Genomic DNA, 25,262 nt, shown 5'->3' on the forward strand with positions numbered 1-25,262 from the left:
TATCTTGTGATTCTTCTTACCTAGCTGTCTCTCTGTATGTAAAAAGGTATCGTACCAAACGTTAAAACTAAAGTAGCCACTTTATAATCAAAATAATATCAGGCGAATATAACTGTTATAAGTGAAGCAGTAAAGTGCATTTTAATTTGAACAACTATCACCTCTGTGTTTATAAACTTTATAAGATATTTTTTTTACTATTAATAAATCAGTCTTTGTCCGTTACTTGACTAACATGGAGTTGATTTGGTTGTTAGCGTTTTGTTTTAGTTCCGTGGTGAGTTTAATGTATTTACTTTATTAATTATTAATGTCACGGTTCTATCATTAAGCCAAATAGCTGAACGTGGCCATTCAGTCTTTTCAAGACTGTTGGCTCTGTCTACCCCGCAAGGGATATAGACGTGATCATATGTATGTATGTATGTATTAGTAATGTCATTGGTTATCTTTTACGCATCTACCTACTTTTTTATTTGGGAACTTGTCTGATATAGTGTGGGTTTTTATATTAAAAAAAAACAGTCAATACAAGCCGATGTTGGCTTGGTTGACAAAGGCCTCACACCAATGACTTGAAAATTCAAGGTTTATGTTTCAGTGTGGTTCCCGGCACCAATACAAAAAAGAATAGGACCACTCCATCTCTTTCCCATGGATGTCGTAAAAGGCGACTAAGGGATAGGCTTACAAACTTGGGATTCTTTTTAGGCAATAGGCTACCTGTCACTATTGGAATCTTAATTCTATCATTAAGCCAAACAGCTGAACGTGGCCATTCAGTCTTTCCAAGACTGTTGGCTCTGTCAACCCCGTAAGGGATATAGACGTGACCATATGTATGTATGCAACCAATCGACGGAAAAACGACGGGGTGTTATTTGTTTGACTTGAAATGCCGTCTGTATAATATCATTGTGGATCTGGAAGGGTTTAATCGGGAAAAAAAATCAAATTATTGTTTTTTTTTTTTAATGTACAAAGATTTAGGTTCCCCTGCAAAGGTTGCGGAAGTCTGTTAGGAGAAATTGAGTCTGTGGCAGATTTACAATTAAATGGTTGTGACGTTTCAGACATATTAAGTATTTTTGAAAGAATATACCTATATACACATAAATTCAAATGCGTTATTGAACCCAATGAGTTATGTAAAAATCACAATGTATTCTGTGGTCAAAATGATTCCACTAAGTATCGTCACGATACCAACACACTTTATCACAAATACTTATTATAGAACGAGGTATTCTGCATAGATCCTACTAACTAAAAAAATTTGGATAGTTTTGTTTTCAGATCGGCGAGAATGATGGAGGAACAGCGCCCAGGGTCCCAATGAACGATGGAAACTCTATACCAACTCTTGGACTTGGCACCTTTTTGGGGTTCGATGAGGTAATAATTACTTCCTTACATAATAAATAAATATATACGGGACAAATTACACAGATCGATATAGCCTCGAAGTAAGTTCGAGACTTGTGTTACGAGATACTAAGTAAACGATACTATATTTTATAATAAATAATTATAGAATAAATATATAGATAAACATCCAAAACCCAGGCCAATCAGAAACAGTTCATTTCTCATCATGCCCTGGCCGGGATTGGAACCCGGAACCTCCGGTGTCACAGACAAGCGTACTACCGCTGCGCCACACAGGCTGTCAGATACATAGGTACTTATTATTTTACACGGGAACAAGGGATAGGTATGTAAACTTTTGGACCTTCTTCCTCCTGGCTTTAGTCCCGGTTGCATCCTCGCCACTCTGGAGAGGAGCCCGGGGTAAGCTCTTGACCATGGCTCCTGGATTGGGTGAGTCAGGTTTTAACACTTTCGCAGGTTCATACTATGCAGGGATTGTACAATTTGAAATTTACTTGGAAATTAAGGTAGGAACAAAAACTATAACTATATCTATATTCTTTTTCTTAAGTAGGTATAGTTTTTGTTTAATATACTTAGTTTATTTTTTCATATTGTTACGTATACTTTTATATATCACTAGCTGTGCCCGCGAGTTCGTCCGCGTGGAATAGTTATTTTGGGCATCATTGAAGGATCAAGGATGATTAATTTTCCCCAGTTTTTTTTCACATTTTCCATTATTTCTTCGCTACTAATAGTTGCAGTGTGATTCCTCGATAAATGGTCTATCCAACACAAAAATAATTTTTCAATTCGAACCAGTAGGTACTTCCTGAGATTAGCGCGTTCAAACAAACAAACAAACTCTTCAGCTTTATAATATTAGTATAGATTTAAAAGCAAATCTGTTTTTCAGAGCGGACAAAAAGAGGTGAAAGAAAAAGAAGTTGAAAATCAGGTGACCTGGGCTTTGGATGCTGGATACAGGTAAAGATATTCTTTGTCAGATATTCTTTATGCAGAGATCGTGGCAAGTGGAAAGAGGTAGTCTCTGCCTACCCCTTTGGGAAAGAGGCGTGATTTTATGTATGTATGTATGTATATTCTTTGTCAGGTCTAGGTAGGGCTCCCATCACGCAGACCGCATTCCCGCGCTGTATTGCAATAGCAATACGCTGCGCAAGAGAGCTGCCCGCGCGAAGGTCAAAAATAAAATAAATATGAGATAAACCGTAATAATAAAAACTAAAATAAAATACATACATACATACATTATAATCACGTCTTTATCCCTTGCGGGGTAGACAGAGCCAACAGTCTTGTAAAGACTGATAGGCCACGTTCAACTGTTTGGCTAAATGATAGAATTGAGAGACAAATAGTGACAGTTTCCTAGCCCATCGCCTAAAAGAAGAATCCCATCTTTATAAGACTATTCCTTAGTCGCCTTTTACGACATCCATAGGAATGAGATGGAGTGGTCTCATTATTTTTCTTATCGGTTCCGGGAACCACACGGCACTGGAATATTTATCATATTTTATATTTATATTTTCGAAGTATGTTACATATGGATATTGTAATTTTTTTTTCAAGGTTAATCGACACGGCATCCGCTTACCACACAGAATCTCAAATCGGTGTTGCTATAAAAAAATCATCAATCCCAAGGGAGAATATTTTTTTAGTGACTAAGGTAATGTGATCCAATGTTTATGGGTTTTATTACATATAAAAAAAAAAACACATGTTATATGTATCTATAACTATAGGAATTACAAATGCCATCATCACGCATACGCTATTTTCTGCGCTGTTGTGAAGCTGTCAAATTTCAGAAAATTATATTCTTTACTAGCTGTGCCCGCAACTTCGTCCGAGTGGTATAGTTATTTTGGGCATCATTGAAGCCCTCAAGGATGAATAATTTGCCCCTTTTTTTTTCACATTTTCCACTATTTCTTTGCTCCATATAGTTGCAGCGTGGCCTATTCAACACAAAAAGAATTATTCAATTCGAACCAGTAGTTCCTGACATTAGCGCGTTTAAACAAACAAACTCTTCAGCTTTATAATATTAGTATAGATGAAAAAACATGTTATATGGAAACAATAGGAATTACAAATGCCATCATCGTGCATACGCTATTTTCTGCGCAGTTGTGAAACTGTCAAATTTCAGAAAATGCAAAATTTCATTATTATAGGACCTCTAGTACATATTCCTATATTTTATTCTTATAATTTTCATGGGTTTATTAGGTATTTTATGGTTTTCTTTAATTTATTATAAATTAATTTGACGGCCTCTGTGGCGCAGCAGTAGTACGCTTGTCTGTAACACCGGAGATCCCGGGTTCGAATCCCGGTCACTGCATGATGAGAAGAGATCTTTTTCTGATTGGCCTGGATCTCGGATGTTTATCTATATAATTATTTATTTTAAAAATATGGTATCGTTGAGTCAGTATCTCGTAACAAAAGTCTCGAACTTACTTCGAGGCTAACTCAATCTGTGTAATTTGTCCCGTATATATTTATATTATATATTATACTAGCGACCCGCCCCGGCTTGGCACGGGTGCAAAATTATAAATGTTATTATACATAAAAACCTTCCTCTTGAATCACTCTACCTGTTACAAAAAACCGCATCAAAATCCGTTGCGTAATTATAAAGATTTAAGCATACAGACAAACAGACTAAAATAGCGACTTTGTTTTATATCTACTATGTAGTGATAAGTATTTAATTTGCAGTTGGCCTCTCACGAACAAAGGAATGTCGTGGAGTCCCTCCGACAATCGCTTTCACGACTAAATATGACTTATGTGGACCTGTACCTTATACATACGCCGGTCACATTCAAGGTGAGTAACGTTTAGTGCCGTGTGGTTCCCAGCACTTTAACGTTACAGGAATACGCAATCTCTTTCCCATGGATGTCTTAAAAGGGGTCTAAGGTAATTTATACATACATACATACATACATACATAAAATCACGCCTCTTTCCTGGAGGGGTAGGCAGAGACTACCTCTTTCCACTTGCCACGATCTCTGCATACTTCTTTCGCTTCGTCCACATTCATAACTCTCTTCATACAAGCTCGGCGGTTTCGGGTACTTTTGACCTGACCCTTTACCAGGACGTCCTTAATTTGATCAAGATACGTTCGTCTAGGTCTTCCCACTCCGACCTTTCCCTCCACACTCTCCTTGTATATCTGCTTAGTCAACCTGCTTTCATTCATCCTCTCCACATGACCGAACCATCTTAACATACCCTTTTCTATTCCTGTAACTACATCTTCTTTCACATCACAACATTCCCTTATCACGCTGTTCCTTATCCTGTCACTCAATTTCACACCCATCATACTCCTTAACGCTCTCATTTCCACTGCATTTATTCTGCTTTCATGCTTCTTTTGCCATACCCAACTTTCACTCCCATACATTAATGTCGGGACCAACACGCCCCTGTGCACAGCCAGTCGAGCCTTTTTGGATAGTTTCTGACTGCTCATAAAGGCATGCAAAGCTCCATTCACCATGTTCCCCGCGTTCACTCTCCTTATACATACATACATACATCTTAATTTATACATACATACATATAATCACGCCTATATCCGTTGCGGGGTAGACAGAGCCTGCAGTCTTAAAAGACTGATAGGCCACGTTCATCTTTATGGCCTAATGATAGAAATGAGATTCAAATAGGTATTGACAGGTTGCTAGCTCATCGCCTATAAGAATCCCAAGTTTATGAGCCTATCCCTTAGTCTCCTTTTAAATCATCCATGGGAAAGAGAGAGATTGAGTGGTCCTATTATTTTTTGTATTGGTGCCGGGAACCGCTGGCAGTAACCCCTCGGTAATCATTGTAATATGATTCTTAACGTCCTAGATATAATAAAGGCACGTTACTAAATGTGCGTTTAATACCTGTATTATTTATAAATTGTATAATGCAACGAGAAAGTTTAAAATCAGTTATTAATTGATGGCCTCTGTGGCGCAGCGGTAGTACGCTTGTCTGTGACACCGGAGTCGAATCCAGGCTAGTCTTGGAAGTTTATCTATATAACTATTCCTTAGTCACCTTTTGCGACATCCATGGGAACGAGATGGAGTGGTCCTATTCTTTTTTTTTATTGGTGCCGGGAACTACACGGCACGATATAATTATTTATTATAAAATATGGTATCGTTGAGTTAGTATCTCGTAACACAAGTTTCTAACTTAGTTCGAGACTAACTCAATCTGTGTCACTTGTCCTGTACATATTAATTATTATTAATTAATTTATTTAATTCAAATTCACAGGAAGATTTCAGCAGTTTCGACGATATTGATTATTTGGACACTTGGAAAGGAATGGAGGAGGCCCAGAGATTAGGCCTGACTAAATCTATAGGCATATCTAACTTTAACATCGATCAGATCAAGAGATTGTTGGAGAACTGTAATGTAAAGCCGGCTGTATTGCAAGTGGAAGTAAGTATACATACATACATACATATAATTATTGTGTGGTCGACGTTATTGGAGCCGTGTGGTTCCCGGCACCAATAAAAAAAGAACAGGAGCACTCCATCTCTTTCTATAATAGATTAAGTATATTATATAACATACATACATATGTCACGTCTATATCCCTTGCGGGGTAGACAGAGCCAGCAGGCTTGAAAAGGCTGAATGGCCACGTTCAGCTAAATAGCTGAAATTAAATAGCTTAAACCTATCATTAAGCCATTTGGCTTAATGATAGGTTTAAAATTCAAATAGTGACAGGTTGCTAGCCCATCGCCTAAAAAAAGAATCCCAAGTTGGTAAGCCTATCCCTTAGTCGCCTATTACGACATCCATGAGAAAGTGATGGAGTGGTCCCATTATTTTTTGTATTGGTGCCGGGAACCACACGGCACAAATATAAATATACATAGTTATGTTATATATAAATATACATAGTTATGTTATATATAAATATACATAGTTATGTTATATATTTCTCTACAGGTGAACCTGAACTTGGCCCAGGACAAATTGCTCGACTTCTGCAAGTCCAATGGCATAGTGGTCATGGCGTACACACCGCTCGGGTCCCTGTTCGATTCCAGCGGGAAGCCCCCGCCGCCGAGGCATGACGATACGGCGCTGGTGACAATTGCTGAAAAGTATGGAAAGACCACGCCTCAAATTGTTTTGAGATATTTGGTAAGAGAATTTATTCAGTATAAATAACATACATACATACATATGGTCACGTCTATATCCCTTGCGGGCTAGACAGAGCCAACAGTCTTGATAAGACTGAATGGCCACGTTCAGCTATTTGGCTTAATGATAGAATTGAGATTCAAATAGTGACAGGTTGCTAGTCCATCGCCTAAAAAAGAATCCCAAGTTTGTAAGCCTTTCCCTTAGTCGCCTTTTACGACATCCATTGGAAAGAGATGGAGTGGTCCTATTCTTGTTTGTATTGGTGCCGGGAACCACACGGCATTAAATAAAATAAATATTATATATACGGGACTGGATGTTTATCTATATAAGTATTTATTATAAAATATAGTATCGTTGAGTTAGTATCTCGTAACACAAGTCTCGAACTTACTTCGAGGCTAAATCCAATCAGTGTAATTTTTCACGTATATATTTATTTATTTATTTACATATTTTTAAAACTTTTATTATTTATTTAGACTCAACGTGGAGTGATTCCCATACCGAAGTCTGTGAACAAGAAACGTATTGAAGAGAACATAAATATTTTCGACTTTCAATTGTCCGCTGAAGACATGGAGATCTTGGGTAAGACTTTGTTGTGCCCATTAAAAAATATTAAATCTTATTTTTTTTTAAAAACAAATATTTACCTGAAGAACTTTCGTATAATGTAGCTTAGCTTTCTAATGGTGAAATAATTTAATCTGTAGTTTTTGAGTTTATTAGTTACAAACATCCAAATATATAAATCTTTTCTTTTTATTAATAGTGTGGATTTATTTTGTTTCTTAATTGTTACCTAAGTATTTCATTTTAACTATTGATGATACTATATTTGCATATTGATTACCAAAAAAATCAACAAATAATTGATTAAGTATTCCTTCTTATTTCAGCCAAATTCAACGCGGACTATCGCACAGTGTTCCCCAGTTTCTGGCAAGAGCACCCGTACTACCCGTTCGAGAAAAAAGACGTGCCGGACCCGGACCCTTTCAAGGGAAAACCTATTGGATAAAATTACAGTGGCATTTTAAGCCAAACTAATTAAAAAGATTATTAAATTACTCACAAATAAAGTTTCTATCATTTTTTACTTACTATATTTAATAATTAGAGACCGCCCGCGACTTCGTCCGCGTGGAATCAAGCTCGCGGGAGCTCCGGGATAAAAAGTAGCCTATATGTTATTTTGGGTTTTCAGCTACCTCCATACCGAATTACATTTGTTTGTTTGTTTGTTTGTAATATCTTTATTGCATAGAAATTTACACAGTAACAAGAAAATAGTAAGTACATTCATTTCATTGTAATCGGTTCAGTAGTTTTTGCGTGAAATAGTAACAAACATCAATACTGACATCCAGACATACTCACAAACTTTCGCATTTATAATATTAGTAGGATAATTTTTCCTTACCGTAATCGGTAAGTAATCAAAATATGTAATCTTTAATCCATTCCTTTTAGTACCCATTCAAATGAAGATAAGCAATTAATAAATAATAGGTACAGTTATTAAACGCGCACGTAACGTACCTTTATTTTATTAAACGCGCACGTAACGTACCTTTATTTTATATCGGACGTTTCGAATCATGTTACAATGATACGTGGTCAGCGAGCGACTGATAACCAGCGGACTACTGCTACGTTTGCAGGCAGAATGTTCTTCTCTCAAGATTCTTAACATCCGAGATAAAATAAAGGTAAAACGTTTCGTTTTATATTTATAAATAATACGTTTAATACCTACTTATATTGTTTATAAAATATAGTACTTATATGCGACGCGAAGGTTTAAAATCATTAATTTTGTTTCCCAACTACATACTATACTATTGATGCCGTGTGATTCCCGGCACTAATGGAAAAAAGACCCCCCATCTCTTTCCCATTAATTTCCTAAAAGGCGACTAAGGGATAGGCTTATATACTTGGGATTCTTCTTTTAAGCGATGGGCTAGCAACCTGTCACTATTTGAATCTCAATTCTATCATTAAGCCAAGCTGAGCGTGGCTTTTCAGTCTACCCCGCAAGGGTATATACCCGCATAGACGTGATCATATGTTATGTTATATGTTTAAGACTTCTATTTTAGTGACTATAGTATTTTTTTTTTCAATACTGCAGACGAAACCGCGAGAAATAGTGTTGTATTTCTTACAGGAAATCAAAAACAAAATAAATATTGCAGTTTATTCGACAATTTAGGGGCAATTAACAAAGCGATTACATTTTTACAATATATTTATTAAATGTCATTTTTTTTAACAATATTTTATTGCAAAATCTACTTCTTAATATCCTACAAAAATACTTTTCTCATCAACATAACTGAATATAAAAAAGTACAATTTTTTTGTGAATAATTTTAAGTGATTTTGCATATTTATTTAGAGAATTCAATCAGCGATGAATCCTTAAATAAGGAATAATTTCGCGATTAAATGAGTTATTTTCTATTGTTTAAATACTAACTAATACTTATTTATTGTAATACCACCTTTTAATTATATGATTTTTATAGAATTACAAATGTAACTATAAAAGAATGATATTACAAATTGATAAATGAATAGGTATCTTTTATTTATAATGTACTTGAATAACTTACTTATTATGTATACCTATGTATCTTTGTACTATTTCTCAAAATAATATTATATCTTAACAAATAATGTGGTAGTAGAAGGACCTGTAAAACTTAAAAAAAAATTGAGTTCATCAACAATATTTTTTTAATGCAGAAATTTTTTCACTCTTAAAAAAAATTCTTAAATACACAATACATTTTTATTTTTTTCGATTATGAATTTCTAAGAGTAAAAAAATTGTAATGTCGCACACCTGTATTTCACAAATCATGAAAATTCTTCTTTAAAAAGTTCATTATCTGTGGCTATTACAAGCTATGTTTGTACCAAAGGCGAAACCTTAGCAGACCGCTAGTATTTCATATAGAGAAAAAAAATTAACATTATGATTCGACTCAATATAAAAATCATACAATAGTATAAGTATTTAGTTAGAGATTGCGCCTAAAATGTCGAATCGACACTAGTTATAGATGGTGAAGGCCAAAAAAGTGTTTAAATTATATAAAAATCTAATAAATAAGTTGTTTTTCGGAGTAAAGTTAATGTACAATTCTAAAAAAAAAATACTTTAAGAAATTTAAATCACAGTACCAACATGCATGCATGCGTGCTTATGCCATTTGCTGTAATAAAAAGTTATCACTTCATTAACAAAATCGGTTCATTCATCCTTTTGATTTCACCAATTTTTTTTTTATTGATGAATCTTATTGCGAACTGACAACCATAAAATGTGTTCCGATATAATATGACAATCTCTTTATAATAGTTTGTGGTGCTAACAATCAACTCATAATATTAACGAGGCATATTTACACACAACTAATTTTCTTTGGAATAAGCTTGTAAAGGTAAACTGTAAAACAAAATAAATAAGAAATTAAAAAATATGACGTAAAACGTTCATTTTTTCAACTGACAAGGCGCGATTATTAATTTATTTTTTATCTATGTGTAAGTACATGAATGTAAGAACTGCAGAAAAAAAAAATAAAGAAGCAAAGGAGTGTATATAGTATTCAGCCTTCACCCGCCAAACTAGCGCCATCTATTTGTAAACGATGAACTCCCCGTTCAGCTCGTCTTCTTGCCGGACGTGACACTGGACGTTGGCCTCGTAGTCACACTGTTGGGTTCTACTGTTGAAGTACAATCCGTCCGAGCAGTACGCTGCTTGGGGGACGCCGTTCTGACAACGCCAGAACCTTTGGCAGTCGCCACTGGAAACAAAACATGAATTTTATAATGAAATTTAGGTTTTATACATAAAAAATTGAACGTCTATTAGCTTGATAAAGTACCCAATTATCTTTTTAATACATACATACATATGGTCACGTCAATATCCCTTGCGGGGTAGACAGAGCCAACAGTCTTGAAAAGACTGAATGGCCACGTTCAGCTATTTGGCTTAATGATTGAATTGAGATTCAAATAGTGACAGGTTGCTAGCCCATCGCCTAAAAAAGAATCCCAAGTTTGTAAGCCTATCCCTTTTACGACATCCATTGGAAAGAGATGGAGTGGTCCTATTCTTTTTTGTATTGGTGCCGGGAACCACACGGCACTGCCACTTATTTTTTTAATTATTCTTATATATAGAATAATAGCTATTATTTACCTGTAAGCGACTTGCTTGGAGGCAGAATCCAAGTTCCTACAATTCAAGATGGCGTTGCTAGGGTGAATTTCCACATCAGTTGGTCTGATAATGTTGCTTAGGACATCTGAAATTTACAAAAACATAGTAGATCTATACTAATATTATAAAGCTAAAGAGTTTGTTTGTTTATTTGAACGCGCTAATCTCAGGAATTACTGGTTCGAATTGAAAAATTATTTTTGTGTTGAATAGACCATTTATCGAGGAATTCTTTAGGTTATAGGTATAACATGTAAAAAAACGGGGGAAATAATTCATCCTTGAGGGCTTCAATGATGCCCAATATAACTATTCCACGGAGACGAAGTTGCGGGCACAGCTAGTAGATAATATAGATAGTGAGATAAAATATCCTTTATTGCACTTAAATTATAACAAAAATAACTTATCATAAGCTAAGGTGATGTACAAAAGGCGGTCTTATCGCATTATGCAATCTCTTCCACAAGCACAAGAACTACCTATTCATGAACGATAATTAGGTGCGGAGTAGTGAGAGGATATTAACAACCCGGTTGTGCCGGGAACCACACGGCACATAAATAATAAGCACACAGATTGAGTTTGTCTCGAAGTTAGTTAGAAACTTGTATTACGAGATACTAACTCAACGATACCATATTTTATAATAAATACTTATATAGATAAACTTCCAAGACCAATCAGGACTTTCCCAGGCCAATCAGAAAAAGTTCTTCCCTCATCATGCTCTGGCCGGGATTCGAACCTGGGAACCTCCGGTGTCACAGACAAGCGAACTACCGCTGCGCCACAGTAGAAGAGAGTAGTAGACAAACAAGCGCCATTAAATAATATTCTTTTCGAAAATATAAACGAAAAAACCGTGACATTGTTAAAAATACAAAATACATACATATAATCAAGTTTATATCCCTTGCGGGGTAGACAGAGCCAACAGTCGTGTAAAGACTGATAGGCCACGTTCAGCTGTTTAGCTTTGAGATAGAATTGAGATCCAAATAGTGACAGGTTGCTAGCCCATCGCCTAAAAAAGAATCCCAAGTTTATAAGCCTTTGCCTTAGTCGCCTTTTACGACATCCATAGGAAAGAAATGAAAATTGAGCCATACAACTGAACGTGACCTCACAGTCTTTCCAAGACTGTTAGCTCTGTCTACCGTCTACCCCGTCGGGAACAGGCGTTATATGTATGTATTAGTTCATTCATTAAATTACTTACCAACAGGGTTTACGATATCTTCATTAAGGAAGCCAGGGTCATCCCCTGACCCTGACCCCTCGTCGATGTCTTCTGGTGATGTTCTTAACCAGCATTTAGTGTCCCGAGGCCAATTACAAGTCTGAAACAGGAGAGACAGTCACATGAAATACAAGACACAATATACAGGGTGACTTTTAATTCAACTGCATAAATTTAACTGTTAAGTGTACTCATCTAAAGGATATTTAAAAACGTTAAAAGAAAAATATCGGTTCATATTACAGAAAGTACGAAAAAAAATAAAAGTATTAAAATCCACGATCCTAAATACGTCATCACCCTGGCCGGCGAAAAAGCGACGCGTAAGATTCAGAGGTCAACGACACAATTCATTCAGCTGAGCGATCTCGACAACTCTGTACTTTACTTGATCTTGATACTAGAAAAATAATTTATTTTTCAGACATTTATTTACATGTTTAGTTTTAATTTCTTTTTGAAGTATTGGTCTTTAATAAAGCGTGTGACGTAGTTTCTGAGGGTTTTTTAAATGTGAAAATGATGACGTTTAATTTAAATAAAAATAGGCACAAATGGCTCAGAAGCATGGGAATAGTCTATGTTTAAAAGGATGCAGTTGTTTTAAATGTCACCCTGTATAAGAATTTGGGCATAAGGCAAAACATAGGTTAGTTACGTCATTTTTAACTCTTCCTCTCTTGGTCGTGGTCAAGTAAATAATAGCTGTGGGCGCTATATCTCGCCATTACTTTTGGGCAACGTCAAAAGTCACTAAATCTGTTATTTATTTAAACTTTATTGTATAAAATACAAATTTATAGCTCCATTGGCGGACTTAATGCTATATAGCATTATCTACCATTGGGTCTGACAGAGAACTTTATGTGGGGTCAAACTAAATAAATATATTGATACCTTCACAAAATACAATAATTATAATATAATATACATACATAAAAACAAAAATAAATAAAGAGTACACATTTATCAATAGGTGCAGCGATTACCGAAATAGGTACCGAAAATAAATCCATTCTATTCTATTTGGTTAATTGATTTTTTGACAAAAAAATTTTTACTAGCAGACCGCATACCGCTCCCGCCGAGCTTGCATGAAGAGAATGAATGTGGATGAAGCGAAGGATGTATGCAGAGATCGTGGCAAGTGGAAAGTGGTAGTCTCTGCCTACCCCTCCGGGAAAGAGGTGTCATTTTATGTATGTATGTAATGTATGTACATTTTTACTATCTCACCTGAAGTTCAAAGTCGAAATACAATACGTTGTTGCCTGGACACGTGAATTCCACTTCTTCTCCATGAGCGCACATGTAGTATTTGTGGCAGTTGGTGAAGTGGGGGAGGAGCAGGAATATCTGGAAATTGATTAAAATAAAATTAAGTAAAAACTTTTTAATAACTAAGGGATAGGCATACAAACTTGGGATTCTAGCAACCTGTCACTATTTGAATCCCAATTCTATCATTAAGCCAAATAGCTGAACGAGGCCATTCAGTCTTTTCAAGACTGTTGGCTCTGTCTACCCCGCAAGGGATATAGACGTGACCATATGTATGTATGTATGTATGAACTTTTTAATAACGTAACAGTTTAAAATTATTTTATTAAAGGCGCCATCTATAAGTCTAAGTCGAAACTACTATAATTCGAAAATGTCGAAATCACGCGACTTGTCTATAATCACATTTAGGTGCGTTTTCATCATAAAGTCTATTTTTAGGTACTGAAAAAAATGTAAACAATCTTGATACTTATTAGGTACGGCTTTTTATAGTAAAAAAAAAAAATACTTTTTATTAAAATAAAATACGGTTAATAGCAAAAGGTATTCATTACATATAACATGTGTTGTTTCATTACATCGGACTATCAGTCGGCGGCATATTTTTTATTATTCTCAAAAGAAGATTTAAGCTTACTTCTCCAGCTGGGTCACAGGAGAGTGTGTCGGGGTCGACTCCGTGGAGCGAGGAGACCGGGTCAGCCACGGCCGCGCCGGCCACGAGGAAGAGAACGAACAATTTCACTGGAAATTAAAAAAAAAATTAAAGACCTGCTTGCTATCATCATTTTTGTTGCATCGATGTTATTGAATTTAAAAATATACCTAGTGTTTTTTTTTTTTAATACAAATTGAGCCGCTATGACTGATTTACTTACTGTTTTTTTATGGAAAGTCAGAATATGAGGCGACTATATTTTTTTAATGAAGTTCGAAAACTGTTGTAAGTGTCGAAAAAAAAACCTTCTTTTTATTTCCATTTAAATAATTTTTTGTCACAAGCTGTTATATATAGCTAACAAAAAAAGTTAAAGTTATCTACATTTTGAAAACACTTGAGCATTAATAGCCACCCTAAAGTACTTCATACACCTAATCAGACAGAGCCGACAGTCTTGAAAGGCCATGTTCAGCTGTAAGGCATATTGATGGAATTGAGATTCAAATAGTGACAGGCTCACTGCTTAAAAGAAGAATCCCAAGTTTATAAGCCATTTCCATGATTGAGTTTTACTCTTGTATTTTTTTATTTCTTCGCCTGTATAATAAAGATATTATTTTTTTTATTGAATAACATATCGAAATATATAATTTTATATCAATATCTATAATCTTCATTCCCATAATTGCATGCGTTGATCTCTTTTACGTTAATAGGATTATGTTGTTCATTTAATTTATCAAGTCTATCATCAATCCTGTTGCTATATATGTATGTAAGTTTAGGCGGCAAAAGATGAAAGAATGATATCAAAAACGAATCAAAAACATGTATCGTACGCGTGTTTCCAATTATTACACGATTTAACATATGATTAAGTAGCCTATCATATTTCATCATGATGGACAATCTACTTATACGAATCTGTAGATCGTGTTTCGATAGTCGAAAAAGAATAATGGATTTGGGCTAGACGGAAAATTTTTAAGACTGGATATTTTAACCTACGTAGGTATTACGATAAGGAATTAGGGTAGGTAACTTAGCATATTTGTTAAGTACAATAAACATGTAACAAAAAAGACGAGCAGTTATGTAGGTGTTGCCTACAAATTGATGTTTTCTACTCGGCTGCAAAAAAGGTAAAGTATAGTTCTTAGATAAAAAAAAAATTAAAATAAACTTCTATCCATAAGAAGAAAATGCGAAATAAAATAATAGTTATAACAAAATATGTATAGAATACTAAACGAGCTATATTTGTATAACCCAAAAACATTTTCTCTTAATAAAATGGTCGCTAGACATCGACAATTTCAATACAGCTCGCCAACTGTTTGGCGACCGATTCGGCTTTTAAGTTTATGTGTTCGATCTTCGAATCGATCGATTGAATGTGTTCGAATTTCTGGTTTGGATCCCTGGCAACGGACTGTTTCTTTTTTTTTAATATAATTTATTTGTTGGGGTTATTTAAATTATTTTACCACATTTTATGATAATTCTGACTTCCTCCGAGCATGGCTCGGTCGCCAATACATAAAGTGTTATCCATCTATAGTTCTTTATTTTAGAATTACAAAAACACGTATCCAAGTATCAAGATTGTTTATTTCATTACCTGAAGAAATGGACTACACCGCAGAATACGGGCATTATGATTAAATGTGGATTACACCTACAAATTGTTTTGTCTTTTGCATCTCGCTCGCTTAATTTCTACGCTAAATATCTAGAACTACTGAGGATCCAAATAAATATTTTTGTTTTAAGCAAGAAATTAATCGCATAATTGGCGTAAAAACCAATCAGTTATGACATATCCGGGTGACTTGGCCCAATCAAAATATTGATGACTATTGATGTTGAAATAAAACACGCGGTACTCTTGTAGTACATAATCTAATTAAAATTAATCAGTTACGATAAAATCTATTACTGATAAAATGGCATGATAGCTGTTGCACTTATGATTCAAGTTACAAATTCCAGATTACTATTAAAAGTCATATATTCCCATATATCCTCCATATTTTCCTCATGGATGTTGTAAGAGGCGACTAAGGTATAGGCTTATAAACCCCTCTTGAATGCGGTGGGCACGCAACCTATCACTATTTGAATCTCAATTCCATCATGAAGCCATACAGCTGAACGTAGCCTTTCATTGTTTTCGATACTGTTGGCTTTGTCTACCCCGTAATGGATATAGACGTGACTATGACGTATGTATAAATTCCATGCTGGTCTGTTAACGAAGAAAAAACAATGTGTCAGCTGCTTCTATTAATGTTAATTCATAAGACTATATTATTGCATGCCAACTTGAATGTTTAGTGCTTAAAACAAATGTAACAACTCATTCATTAATTGCATAATAAATCATTCATTCATTCATTCTCTTCCCGTGATTCACTCTCACTCAGATTGTAAAAAAAAACAAACTTAATGAGAAAGAAAGAAAGGCTGATAAACTTGTAATTTTTATGTAGACGATGTATTAGCAACCTGTCACTTATTGAATATAATTTTCATCATCCTACTGGTTCATACTACTTAGGTACTTATTACCAAGTCACCCTATTTTCTGTGTCTGAATGTAAATATGCGCTAATCTCGGAAAGTTGTAGACGGGTTTTGTCATGTTTGAAATGGTGCAAAGAGGATTTTCTGAGGAAGGTTTATATGTAAAAGGTAAATAAATGATCGCCGTGCGAAGCCGGAGCGGGTCGTTAGTATTTAAAAAATTTTGTCGTTTAAAAATACTTAACGTTGCAAGGATGTATGGCATCATTTTATATAGGTATGTATGTAAAGTCGCTGCCATTTCGTTTCGCAACTGTTTTAATCACGATCCCTTTTTAATTGTTTTTTAGTAAATTCGGCTGTTAGGTGTATAAGGCTTTGACTCCTGTGCCAATTGGCTCTGTCCCGTTATAACATACATACATACATAAAATCACGCCTCTTCCCCGGAAGGGTAGGCAGAGACTACATCTTTCCACTTGCCACGATCTCTGCCTACATCCTTCGCTTCATCCACATTCATAACTCTCTTCATTTAAACTCGGCGGTTTCGCTCACAAACTCTCCACATGAACAAACTATCTATACATACCTACCCTTTTTTATTCCTGCAACTGCATCTTTCACATCACAACATTCCCTTCTCACGCTGTTCTTTATCCGGTCACTCAATTTCACACCGATCATAAATACTCCTTAACGCTCTCATTTCCACTGCATTTATTCTGCTTTCGTGCTTCTTTTGCCCACCCAACTTTCATAATAAATCACGTAATAAAAAAATATAAATGTTTGGATATAAATGGCTGGATTGCTTATAACCTATATGTACCTAGATATTCCTAATTACATTAATATCTAGGCGTAAAACACGACTCATCAGTCTTGGATTAAAATAAATTGACAACGTAAGATTACATCAATAAAATTGCCCTCAAAACTAGATTATAATTACTTATGACGTCTAAAGCAAAACTATTACATAGATTAGATAGATAGAAAAATCATGCGTTTTGCTACTGTTCATAACTAATAAATACTTATAATGATTTCTTTGTTAAAACTGATTTATCGCATGACATCATGGAATTAATTTTATTTATTGATAACTATTAATACGTCTCATTGCGTGATAATTATAAAACTTTTGATTTATTGTGCTTTGCGTTTTTTTTTTTGTAAAATTGTCGCCTGGTTACTTGTCAAGTACCTACCTACCAAATTGTAAGATAATTATTGTAGGCATTAAGTGATCTACAATGTTGTTCTAGGTAGGTATTCTAGGAATATAAGTATTTATTACAACGTGTATGGAACTTTTTCAAACTTTGTTTATAATTGCGCACTAATATCCATGCAGGGATTTTGTGGCGGGAACCCGAACGTCATGTTATTTTTGTGCAGGGATATTTTTTTCCAAAAATTTGTGTTTGATGAGTGTCGGAGACAAGTTGGAGAAAGTTACAATAAAGGATTTTTGTGTTGACCAAAAAAAAATCCCGCGAAATGGCGAAGTAAAGCACACAACTATCACTCGACCATTAAACGCAGACAGAATATTTTATAACGAAAACGTACCTACTTAAACTCGACACTCGTAAAATTTTTCTCATGAAGAAGTTGTAGATTTGCACAAGAAAGCAAAAAAAAAACATACATGAAAATTTTCAGCTGCTTTCTAGAAAATACTAAGAAAGGATAGAATGGTAGGTACACCATGCTTAAAGTGACCATACGTCCCGCTTTCGGCGGGATTGTCCCGCTTTCAGGCTCTCTGTCCCGCTGTCCCCAGCGAGAGCAAAAATGTCCCGCTTTTGCAAACAAACCAAAGTTTTATACTTATTTTATATCAACATTGCACTCAAATCTCGCTGACGAGAACAGTCAGTCAAAAATACTAAATTTACAGACAAAATTAATATTTTTTACTGTTTTATTATATGTATAGATAATTATTTATTATTAACTTATTAAGTATATTGTATTTTTTTTATTTACTTATGTACAAAATTCCGTAAGCGTCCCGCTCTGACGCAAAAAAAAATGGTCACGTTAACCATGCTACAACACAAATTCTTTATTTATATAGATCTTCAAATTGCTTCCTGTCCTGGTTAATCCTAATATGTACCTTAATGTACGAAAATATCTTTATTATTTATATTTACACGAGTATAAATTATTTTACGATAAACTGAAGATTAAAAGCGATAAATAAATAACTATTCTAAATTCATTTTTTCGATTATCTGTGTAGGTAGGTATATCATAAAAGCTGAACGTGGCATTTCAGTCATTTGAGACTGTTGGCTCTGTCAAACTCGCAAAAGATATAGACGTGCTGGAATATATGTATATTTATGTATGCATTTAACAAAACGCAAATTTAGTATTGCCTTTATGGTCGACATAAGTAGAAATAATTTGAGCAGTTTCGAAATACCTAAATAACGCATAAACATACAATTATTACTTTCCCAGAGGGGTAGGTAGAGACAACACATGTGTATTAGGTTTAAAAATAAAACACGATAAACTCAATGCTTGATGATGAGTAGTATTGAAATTGGAGACTTTCTTGTGAAAAGTCAAATAATCTCTTTGGTTATCCGAAATGATAAAGGAGAGATATTTTTATTGAATATGCGATGTACGTTAAAATCAAATTGGTCGAAGGTGATAAGAATACGGCAACACCAAATTGATGTCACCTATCACTGTCATTCAGTTCAATATTAATTGTTGTTTTGTTGTGGTTGTGATGATCGTGGAGTTGTGTTTAATTATTTTCTTAAACAATGTCTTCTTCAGATTCCGATGATGATTGTTACGGAAACATAGCGAAGAAATTACAATCGATGAAAAACAAATATACAGAAGATAAAGTTGAATACAGCAGTATCTTGAACGAATCATCGGAAATAGACGAGATTGTAAAAAAAGCTGGTATTGGCGCGAAAACCGTGGTCAATCCTGTTGTTAATACTAAAAAAGCGGATGAAGATGAAAGTTTTGAGTTGTCTGAAGACTTAAAACTTGAATGTTTACTTGCTGGGTCGTCTAAAAGAGTAACTAGAGCATCTTCTAAAAGAGGTAAGAAAAAAGATGAGACTAATGAAGAAATGCCGGCTCCGACAAGAAGAAAAAGTGATGAAAGTCCAAATGAAAGTTCTAGAGGTCAAAGAGGCCGAGGTAGAGGCCGTCGGGGCCGACATGATACTAATAACGGTGTGTTAAATATAAGTGCTAGTAATACAGGGCGGGGCCGAGGTAGAAGAGGCCGAGCGACGCCTCGAGGCCGCAGAGGACGTGGAAGACACAGACCGAATTGGCAATCCATTTTTGATGAAGACTTTGAAACCGCAGTCACACCAAATACACCAGTCTACCCGACTTACAGCGTTGGCAACACAGACGAGTACCCGGACCAAAGTGAAAGTCAAAGCTTATTTAGTAAAAAGCCACAAACACAAACCGACATAGTTATTATAGATGATAATGATCCGTTAGAAGAAAATGAGGAGTTATCAGTAAAAGTTTACTGGCAAAGCGCCGAGTATTTCAAATTCTCAATACGTAAATATCAAAAACTCACATCAATATTCGACTATTTTGCCAAAAAGGAGAATGTCAATTTTGACAAATTATTTTTTACGTTCAATGACAGAATTTTAAAGCCTGATGATACTCCGGACTCTATAAATTATAATATCGTTAAATTCATTGACGGCGGGATTGTCAACCAAAGTGTTTCGAAGTTAGTAACGAATAATAAAAATAATGTTACGAATGGCATCAAATTGAAATTCCAATGTCAGAATGTGAAGAAGCCGTTTGAAACGGTGATCAGGTTGGAGGAACGGCTGTCAGTCGCCATGTTGAAATGTGCAGAATTTTTCGAGAAGCCTTTAGATAAGTTGCGGTTTGAATTTGACGGGGACACATTATCAGGTAAATTTGGTTTTTTTTTCTGATAGACTTATAAACTTGGGAAGCTACTTTTATGGTGGGCCAGCAACCAGTTAGCCTTATAATAAATTCAAGACTTGTTTTACGATATAATATTAGCCCAATAATACTATATTTTTTTAAATAAATACTTATATAGATAAACATCCAAGACCCAGGCCAATCGAAGAAAGTTCCTTTCTCATCATGCCCTGGCCGGGATTCGAACCCGGGATCCGGTGTAATAGACAAGCGCACTACAGCTACGCCACAGTGGGGGTCAAAACTTGTGTTTTAACTAATAACATTTCTTTTATCACATATGTATATAGTTTTTACCTTCTCACACATAACATACATAATCACACGTGCTTCACTCCCTTAAGTATATAAGGGAGTGAAGCTGGTGTTGAATTTATCCGAAAACTATTCAACAAGTCCTAAATTTCTTTTATCACTAGCTAAATCTGAGAGATTGGTCCATAGACATTTATTTTAACCCTCGTGTTTTCAGGTAAAAATACACCTGAAGACTTGGAACTAGAAGGTGGAGAATGCATAGATGTGAAAATACTAAGCTGATAAATGTGGATTCTGTTTATAAAGGATTCTATCATTCATTCATATAATCACGTCTATATCCCTTGCGGGGTAGACAGAGCCAGAAGTCTTAGAAGAATGATAGGCCATGTTCAGCTGTTAGGCTTAATGATAGAATTGAGATTAAATCCTTCCTTCAAAGCAGAGTAATATTTTTTTACAGTGTCTGAAATAGATCATGAATGTAGCAGTTGAAAAGTTGCTTGTCTTTGTATAAAAATAAGGTCCATACTAAATATCATTGTCGTGGGCGTATGAAGTGATCGGGGAGTGCCCACCCCAAATTAGTTTATCCATCCTTGAATACTCAAAAATAGGCAGTCCGATTGTTGAGTTCCTACAGCTAATCAACTCAAAATTGATGATACGTCGAAGTCATACTGTGACCCCGGTCAAATTAAATCAAATATATTTATTGTGTAACAAAGGTTAAAAGGCTGTTACATATTTGTGATAATTTCTGTGAGCTGCTGGTCGGTGCAAGCCGGTCGAAATGTCAGGTAAAAACGGCTTGGCGTTACCGTTTGCATATTATAATAACAATACGTACGACGCGAAAGTTTAAAAGGTAAAAATAGTCGGGTCCCGGGCTCGATATTTTTTATAATGAGGACACGACTGCGCTCGAAACAGCAGTGCAATCATGTAAAGAGTAAAAATCATGGAAGTATGTAATAAATTTGTCATTAAAATTTAGTAGTCTTAATTTTTCACATGTCTGCTTGGTTACAATATAGTTATTAATAGAAATAAATATTAATAACTTCTTTGATTGTACATAAATGTAACATACTGACGTGACTTTGAACTTTCAGTCCGCGAAACTGTTGGCTCTGTCTGTCCCCGTAAGGGATGAATGATTACATGTATGTTAAAGTTAATAATATTAAAATTATCAAGGTGAAGTTTCGCACAATTCGTGGTTACAGGCGGACCTTGGGTGCGCAAACAGGACAAACAATAGACAAAACTAAATACAAATGGAAATACGTGTGGTTCCCGGCACCAATACAAAAAAGAATAGGACCACTCCATCTCTTTCCCATGGATGTCGTAAAAGGCGACTAAGGGATAGGCTTACAAACTTGGGATTCTTTTTTAGGCGATGGGCTAGCAACCTGTCACTATTTGAATCTCAATTCTATCATTACCTAAGCCAAATAGCTGAACGTGGCCATTCAGTTTTTCAAGACAGTTGGCTCTGTCTACCCCGCAAGGGATTGGGCCGCTAAGTTAAATACATAATACATCTATGAATTTTATTGTGTCTGTATTTTAGAAATATAATTTTGTAATGCAATGTAAGTATTAGTTTATAATTTTATTTAAAATAAAACAACTATTTTAAATATTTTTTTTTTGTTTCTTATTAGTGGTCCTTTTCTAAAGTCCAGGGACCACACGACATCGTTTACCATCACACACAGCGAATCGCTTATTGATGTTGTAGTTTAGAATTTAACGGAAAACTTTGTAATTTCAGGTTCATAGATATTCTTATAAAAAATGCGTAGGTACTTCGGGATGGTTAAAGAACCCTTTGTCATAAATATTAGTTAGCCTGTCTCTGCCTACCCCTCCGGGAAAGAGGCGTGATTTTATGTATGTATGTATATATTAGTTAGCCTTTCATTTGATTGATTTTTACAAACTGTTCGGAAGAGAAGCAGCTGGTGCACGCTACGTTTTTAGGGCTCCGCAACTAAAAGGAAATACTAGGCCTCCGCTGTCTGACTGTCTGTCTGTTTATCTGTCATATCTCATAACCATGATGGCAAGAAAGCTGAAATGTTCACAAATTATGTATTTCCTTTGCCGCTGTAACAACAAATAATAATTAAAAATAAAATATATATATATGTATATTAAGGGGGTTCCGATACAATAAACGTGCATTTTTCGTATTTTTTGCTCAAATCTTCTATATCTGCTCTTTGGAAATGTAGTAGGTAGATTTTATTACACTAAATAATAATGGTAACAGGTAAACGCTTAAAAAATTTCACAGAATAATTACTTGTATATTACCTTTCAAAATAAATGATTAAATAAACATAAAGTAATTATTAAAAGGAGGCTCCCATAAAACAAACGTATTTTTATAGGTACGGGACCCATTGTGCGCAAGTCCGACTCGCTCTTGGCCGCTTTTTTTTCTTAACATATTAGCTTAGCTGGTCTGGCGACTAAGAACAGAAATCTACATAATATATTTTATGTAGATCATTTATAGATTTTCCTGTAATTAATTTGATGTTAGATAGGCAACTACGTGGATCGATCATTCTAAATGATAAAATGAATGTATCTTATTACTTGGGCATAAATGATTTTGTTTTACTTATACGCCATTTTTTTTAAATATAGACTATGTGCATACGTCCACGTTTTAGATTCAAGATCTATAATTGGAAATGCTGCAGTGTAGTTGTTCCTCCGCTCCCTCTACATCTGCTTTTTGGAAACGGTAGTAGATATGATTGTAAGTACTAAAGTTATTTTGACTTTTTCCAATTTGAAAAATAAATCTATTGAATATCTGTATAAAAGCCGGGTGAAAAAAAAGAATACGGCCACTTTATCTCGTTCCCATGGATGTACGACAAAGGCGACCAAGGGAGAGGCTTATAAACTTGGGATTCTTCTTTTAGGCGATGGGCTAGCAACCTGTCACTATTTGAATCTTAATTCCATCATTGAGCCAAACAGCAGAAGTGGCCTTTCAGTCTTCAAGACTGTTGGCTTTGTCTACCCCGCATGGGATAATCACGTGATTATTCAGTGTAAATTTCGCTGTTGAATGGCCTGATTTAGAAGCAGAGCACTTTTTGAGTACCTACGTTATAAAAGTGGGCTAGATTCGAAATTTGAAAACTGTCAGAAACTTACTTGAAGTCATGTTTATTTTTCTTTTTTTTTTCGAAACGGAGATACACAAATGACACTGTTACACAAAACACGAGCACACTGACAGAAAAATACAGCAACGCTGTTTTTTATACTGCCTATATGTATTTTTGCATATTACATCCTCAATATATAGATTTTTCATTGCTAAAAAACAATTTTTATTACATGTAAATATTTTAAACGCAATCAAAAAGCGCTCTTATACTAATTGCAATAAGAATGTTAGCAAAATATTGTGGTTGTTCAATTTATCGTTGCAAAGATTAAACACTAGGAAGAATTATAATTTATCAAAGATAAAATTGAGATTATGACGACTGAGGTACGGTGTGTCTTAGAGTACAAGTTTAAGGACTATTTAGCTCATTCACCTAACAATTTATTAATCATTCTTTCATAGCAAAGCCCTGTTTGTTTACAAACCAACGGTTTCGAAAAAATCCTTATCCGCACATAATATGAATTTGTTACGATGTAGTTCAAGTACAGAACAGTTCTGACAGAACTTGAAAGTAGTGTAGTAGGTACCATGATGCTTTAACGGTTAGGGAAAACATCGTAAGGAAACTTGCAAATTCAGGCAATTGGATTTGTAACCATGACCGAACCAATACGGGTTAGGTTCCCCTGCAAAGGTTGCAGAGATCAGACGGGAGACGCTGCGTGTAAAAACCTCACCCAATCCAGGATCCATGGTCAAAGGCATACCCCGGGCTCCCCTTCAGAGTGGTGAGGATGCAACCGGGACTAAAGCCAGGTGGAAGAAGACGTCTTGAATGATACTTTATTCCAAAAAATCGATATGATATCCCCTATATTTAATATGATTTTTAGAATTTCTGACTGTCTATCTGTATGTATGTATGTAAACGCGTTAACTATTCCCCCGATTTTAATGTAGTTTTCTCAGGTTAGGCTTGACCAAACTTGAAAGCTGATAGGTATACAAAAATATCTCCCCCCACCAAAAGGGGTAAAACAAGGGTCAGCTTTTTGTATCGAGATTTAGACTATTCGCTGTTTTTTTACTGATTGGTAGTTGTGACTTGTGGCTAAGAGATGTCGCCACAAACATATCTATACCAATACTAATATTATAAAGCTGGAGAGTTTGTTTGTTTGTTTGAACGCGCTAATCTCAGGAACTACTGGTTCGAATTGAAAAATACTTTTTGCGTTGAATAGACCATTTATCGAGTTAGGCTTTAGGCTATATAACATCACGCTGCAACTATAAG

The 25,262-nt window shown here is 35.1% G+C and overlaps 3 protein-coding genes across 3 annotated transcripts; 2 read left to right on the forward strand and 1 right to left on the reverse strand.

The window, feature by feature from the left end:
- The first annotated feature begins 45 nt into the window (after nt 1-45).
- LOC106141362 (aldo-keto reductase AKR2E4-like) lies at nt 46-7,660 on the forward strand. The gene is made up of 9 exons (XM_060952619.1): nt 46-277; nt 1,285-1,395; nt 2,291-2,361; nt 2,971-3,070; nt 4,135-4,245; nt 5,707-5,877; nt 6,400-6,597; nt 7,086-7,194; nt 7,506-7,660. The coding sequence occupies exons 1-9, from the start codon at nt 236-238 to the stop codon at nt 7,625-7,627; spliced, it is 1,035 nt and encodes a 344-aa protein (XP_060808602.1). The 5' UTR covers nt 46-235; the 3' UTR covers nt 7,628-7,660.
- A 2,488-nt stretch (nt 7,661-10,148) lies between these two features.
- Nucleotides 10,149-24,160, reverse strand: LOC106141611 (uncharacterized). The gene is made up of 6 exons (XM_060952620.1): nt 24,004-24,160; nt 14,017-14,123; nt 13,332-13,451; nt 12,075-12,195; nt 10,832-10,937; nt 10,149-10,430 (listed from the first exon to the last, which is right to left on the reverse strand). Exons 1-6 carry the CDS (start codon nt 24,011-24,013, stop codon nt 10,259-10,261), a joined length of 636 nt encoding a protein of 211 aa, XP_060808603.1. The 5' UTR covers nt 24,014-24,160; the 3' UTR covers nt 10,149-10,258.
- On the forward strand, nt 18,789-21,690 carry LOC106133185 (DNA repair protein Rad60). Its single transcript, XM_013332831.2, has 2 exons — nt 18,789-20,517; nt 21,029-21,690. Exons 1-2 carry the CDS (start codon nt 19,365-19,367, stop codon nt 21,094-21,096), a joined length of 1,221 nt encoding a protein of 406 aa, XP_013188285.2. The 5' UTR covers nt 18,789-19,364; the 3' UTR covers nt 21,097-21,690.
- Nucleotides 24,161-25,262: the final 1,102 nt, after the last annotated feature.

The sequence above is a fragment of the Amyelois transitella genome, chromosome 29 (genome assembly GCF_032362555.1).
Source record: "Amyelois transitella isolate CPQ chromosome 29, ilAmyTran1.1, whole genome shotgun sequence".
Lineage (NCBI taxonomy): Eukaryota > Metazoa > Arthropoda > Insecta > Lepidoptera > Pyralidae > Amyelois > Amyelois transitella.

Bases quoted from the DNA above. Each gene is read 5' to 3' on its own strand.
- LOC106141611 (XM_060952620.1), bottom strand. The intron at 12,196-13,331 runs GTGAGATAGTAA...CTCCTGTTTCAG, and splicing joins ATTTCGACTTTGAACTTCAG to ACTTGTAATTGGCCTCGGGA. The intron at 10,431-10,831 runs GTAAATAATAGC...TTTTGTTTCCAG, and splicing joins TCCAAGCAAGTCGCTTACAG to TGGCGACTGCCAAAGGTTCT.
- LOC106141362 (XM_060952619.1), top strand. From the start codon at position 236: ATGGAGTTGATTTGGTTGTTAGCGTTTTGTTTTAGTTCCGTG. The intron at 2,362-2,970 runs GTAAAGATATTC...TTTTTTTTCAAG, and splicing joins GCTTTGGATGCTGGATACAG to GTTAATCGACACGGCATCCG. The intron at 4,246-5,706 runs GTGAGTAACGTT...TCAAATTCACAG, and splicing joins ATACGCCGGTCACATTCAAG to GAAGATTTCAGCAGTTTCGA.
- LOC106133185 (XM_013332831.2), top strand. From the start codon at position 19,365: ATGTCTTCTTCAGATTCCGATGATGATTGTTACGGAAACATAGCGAAG. The intron at 20,518-21,028 runs GTAAATTTGGTT...TCGTGTTTTCAG, and splicing joins TGACGGGGACACATTATCAG to GTAAAAATACACCTGAAGAC.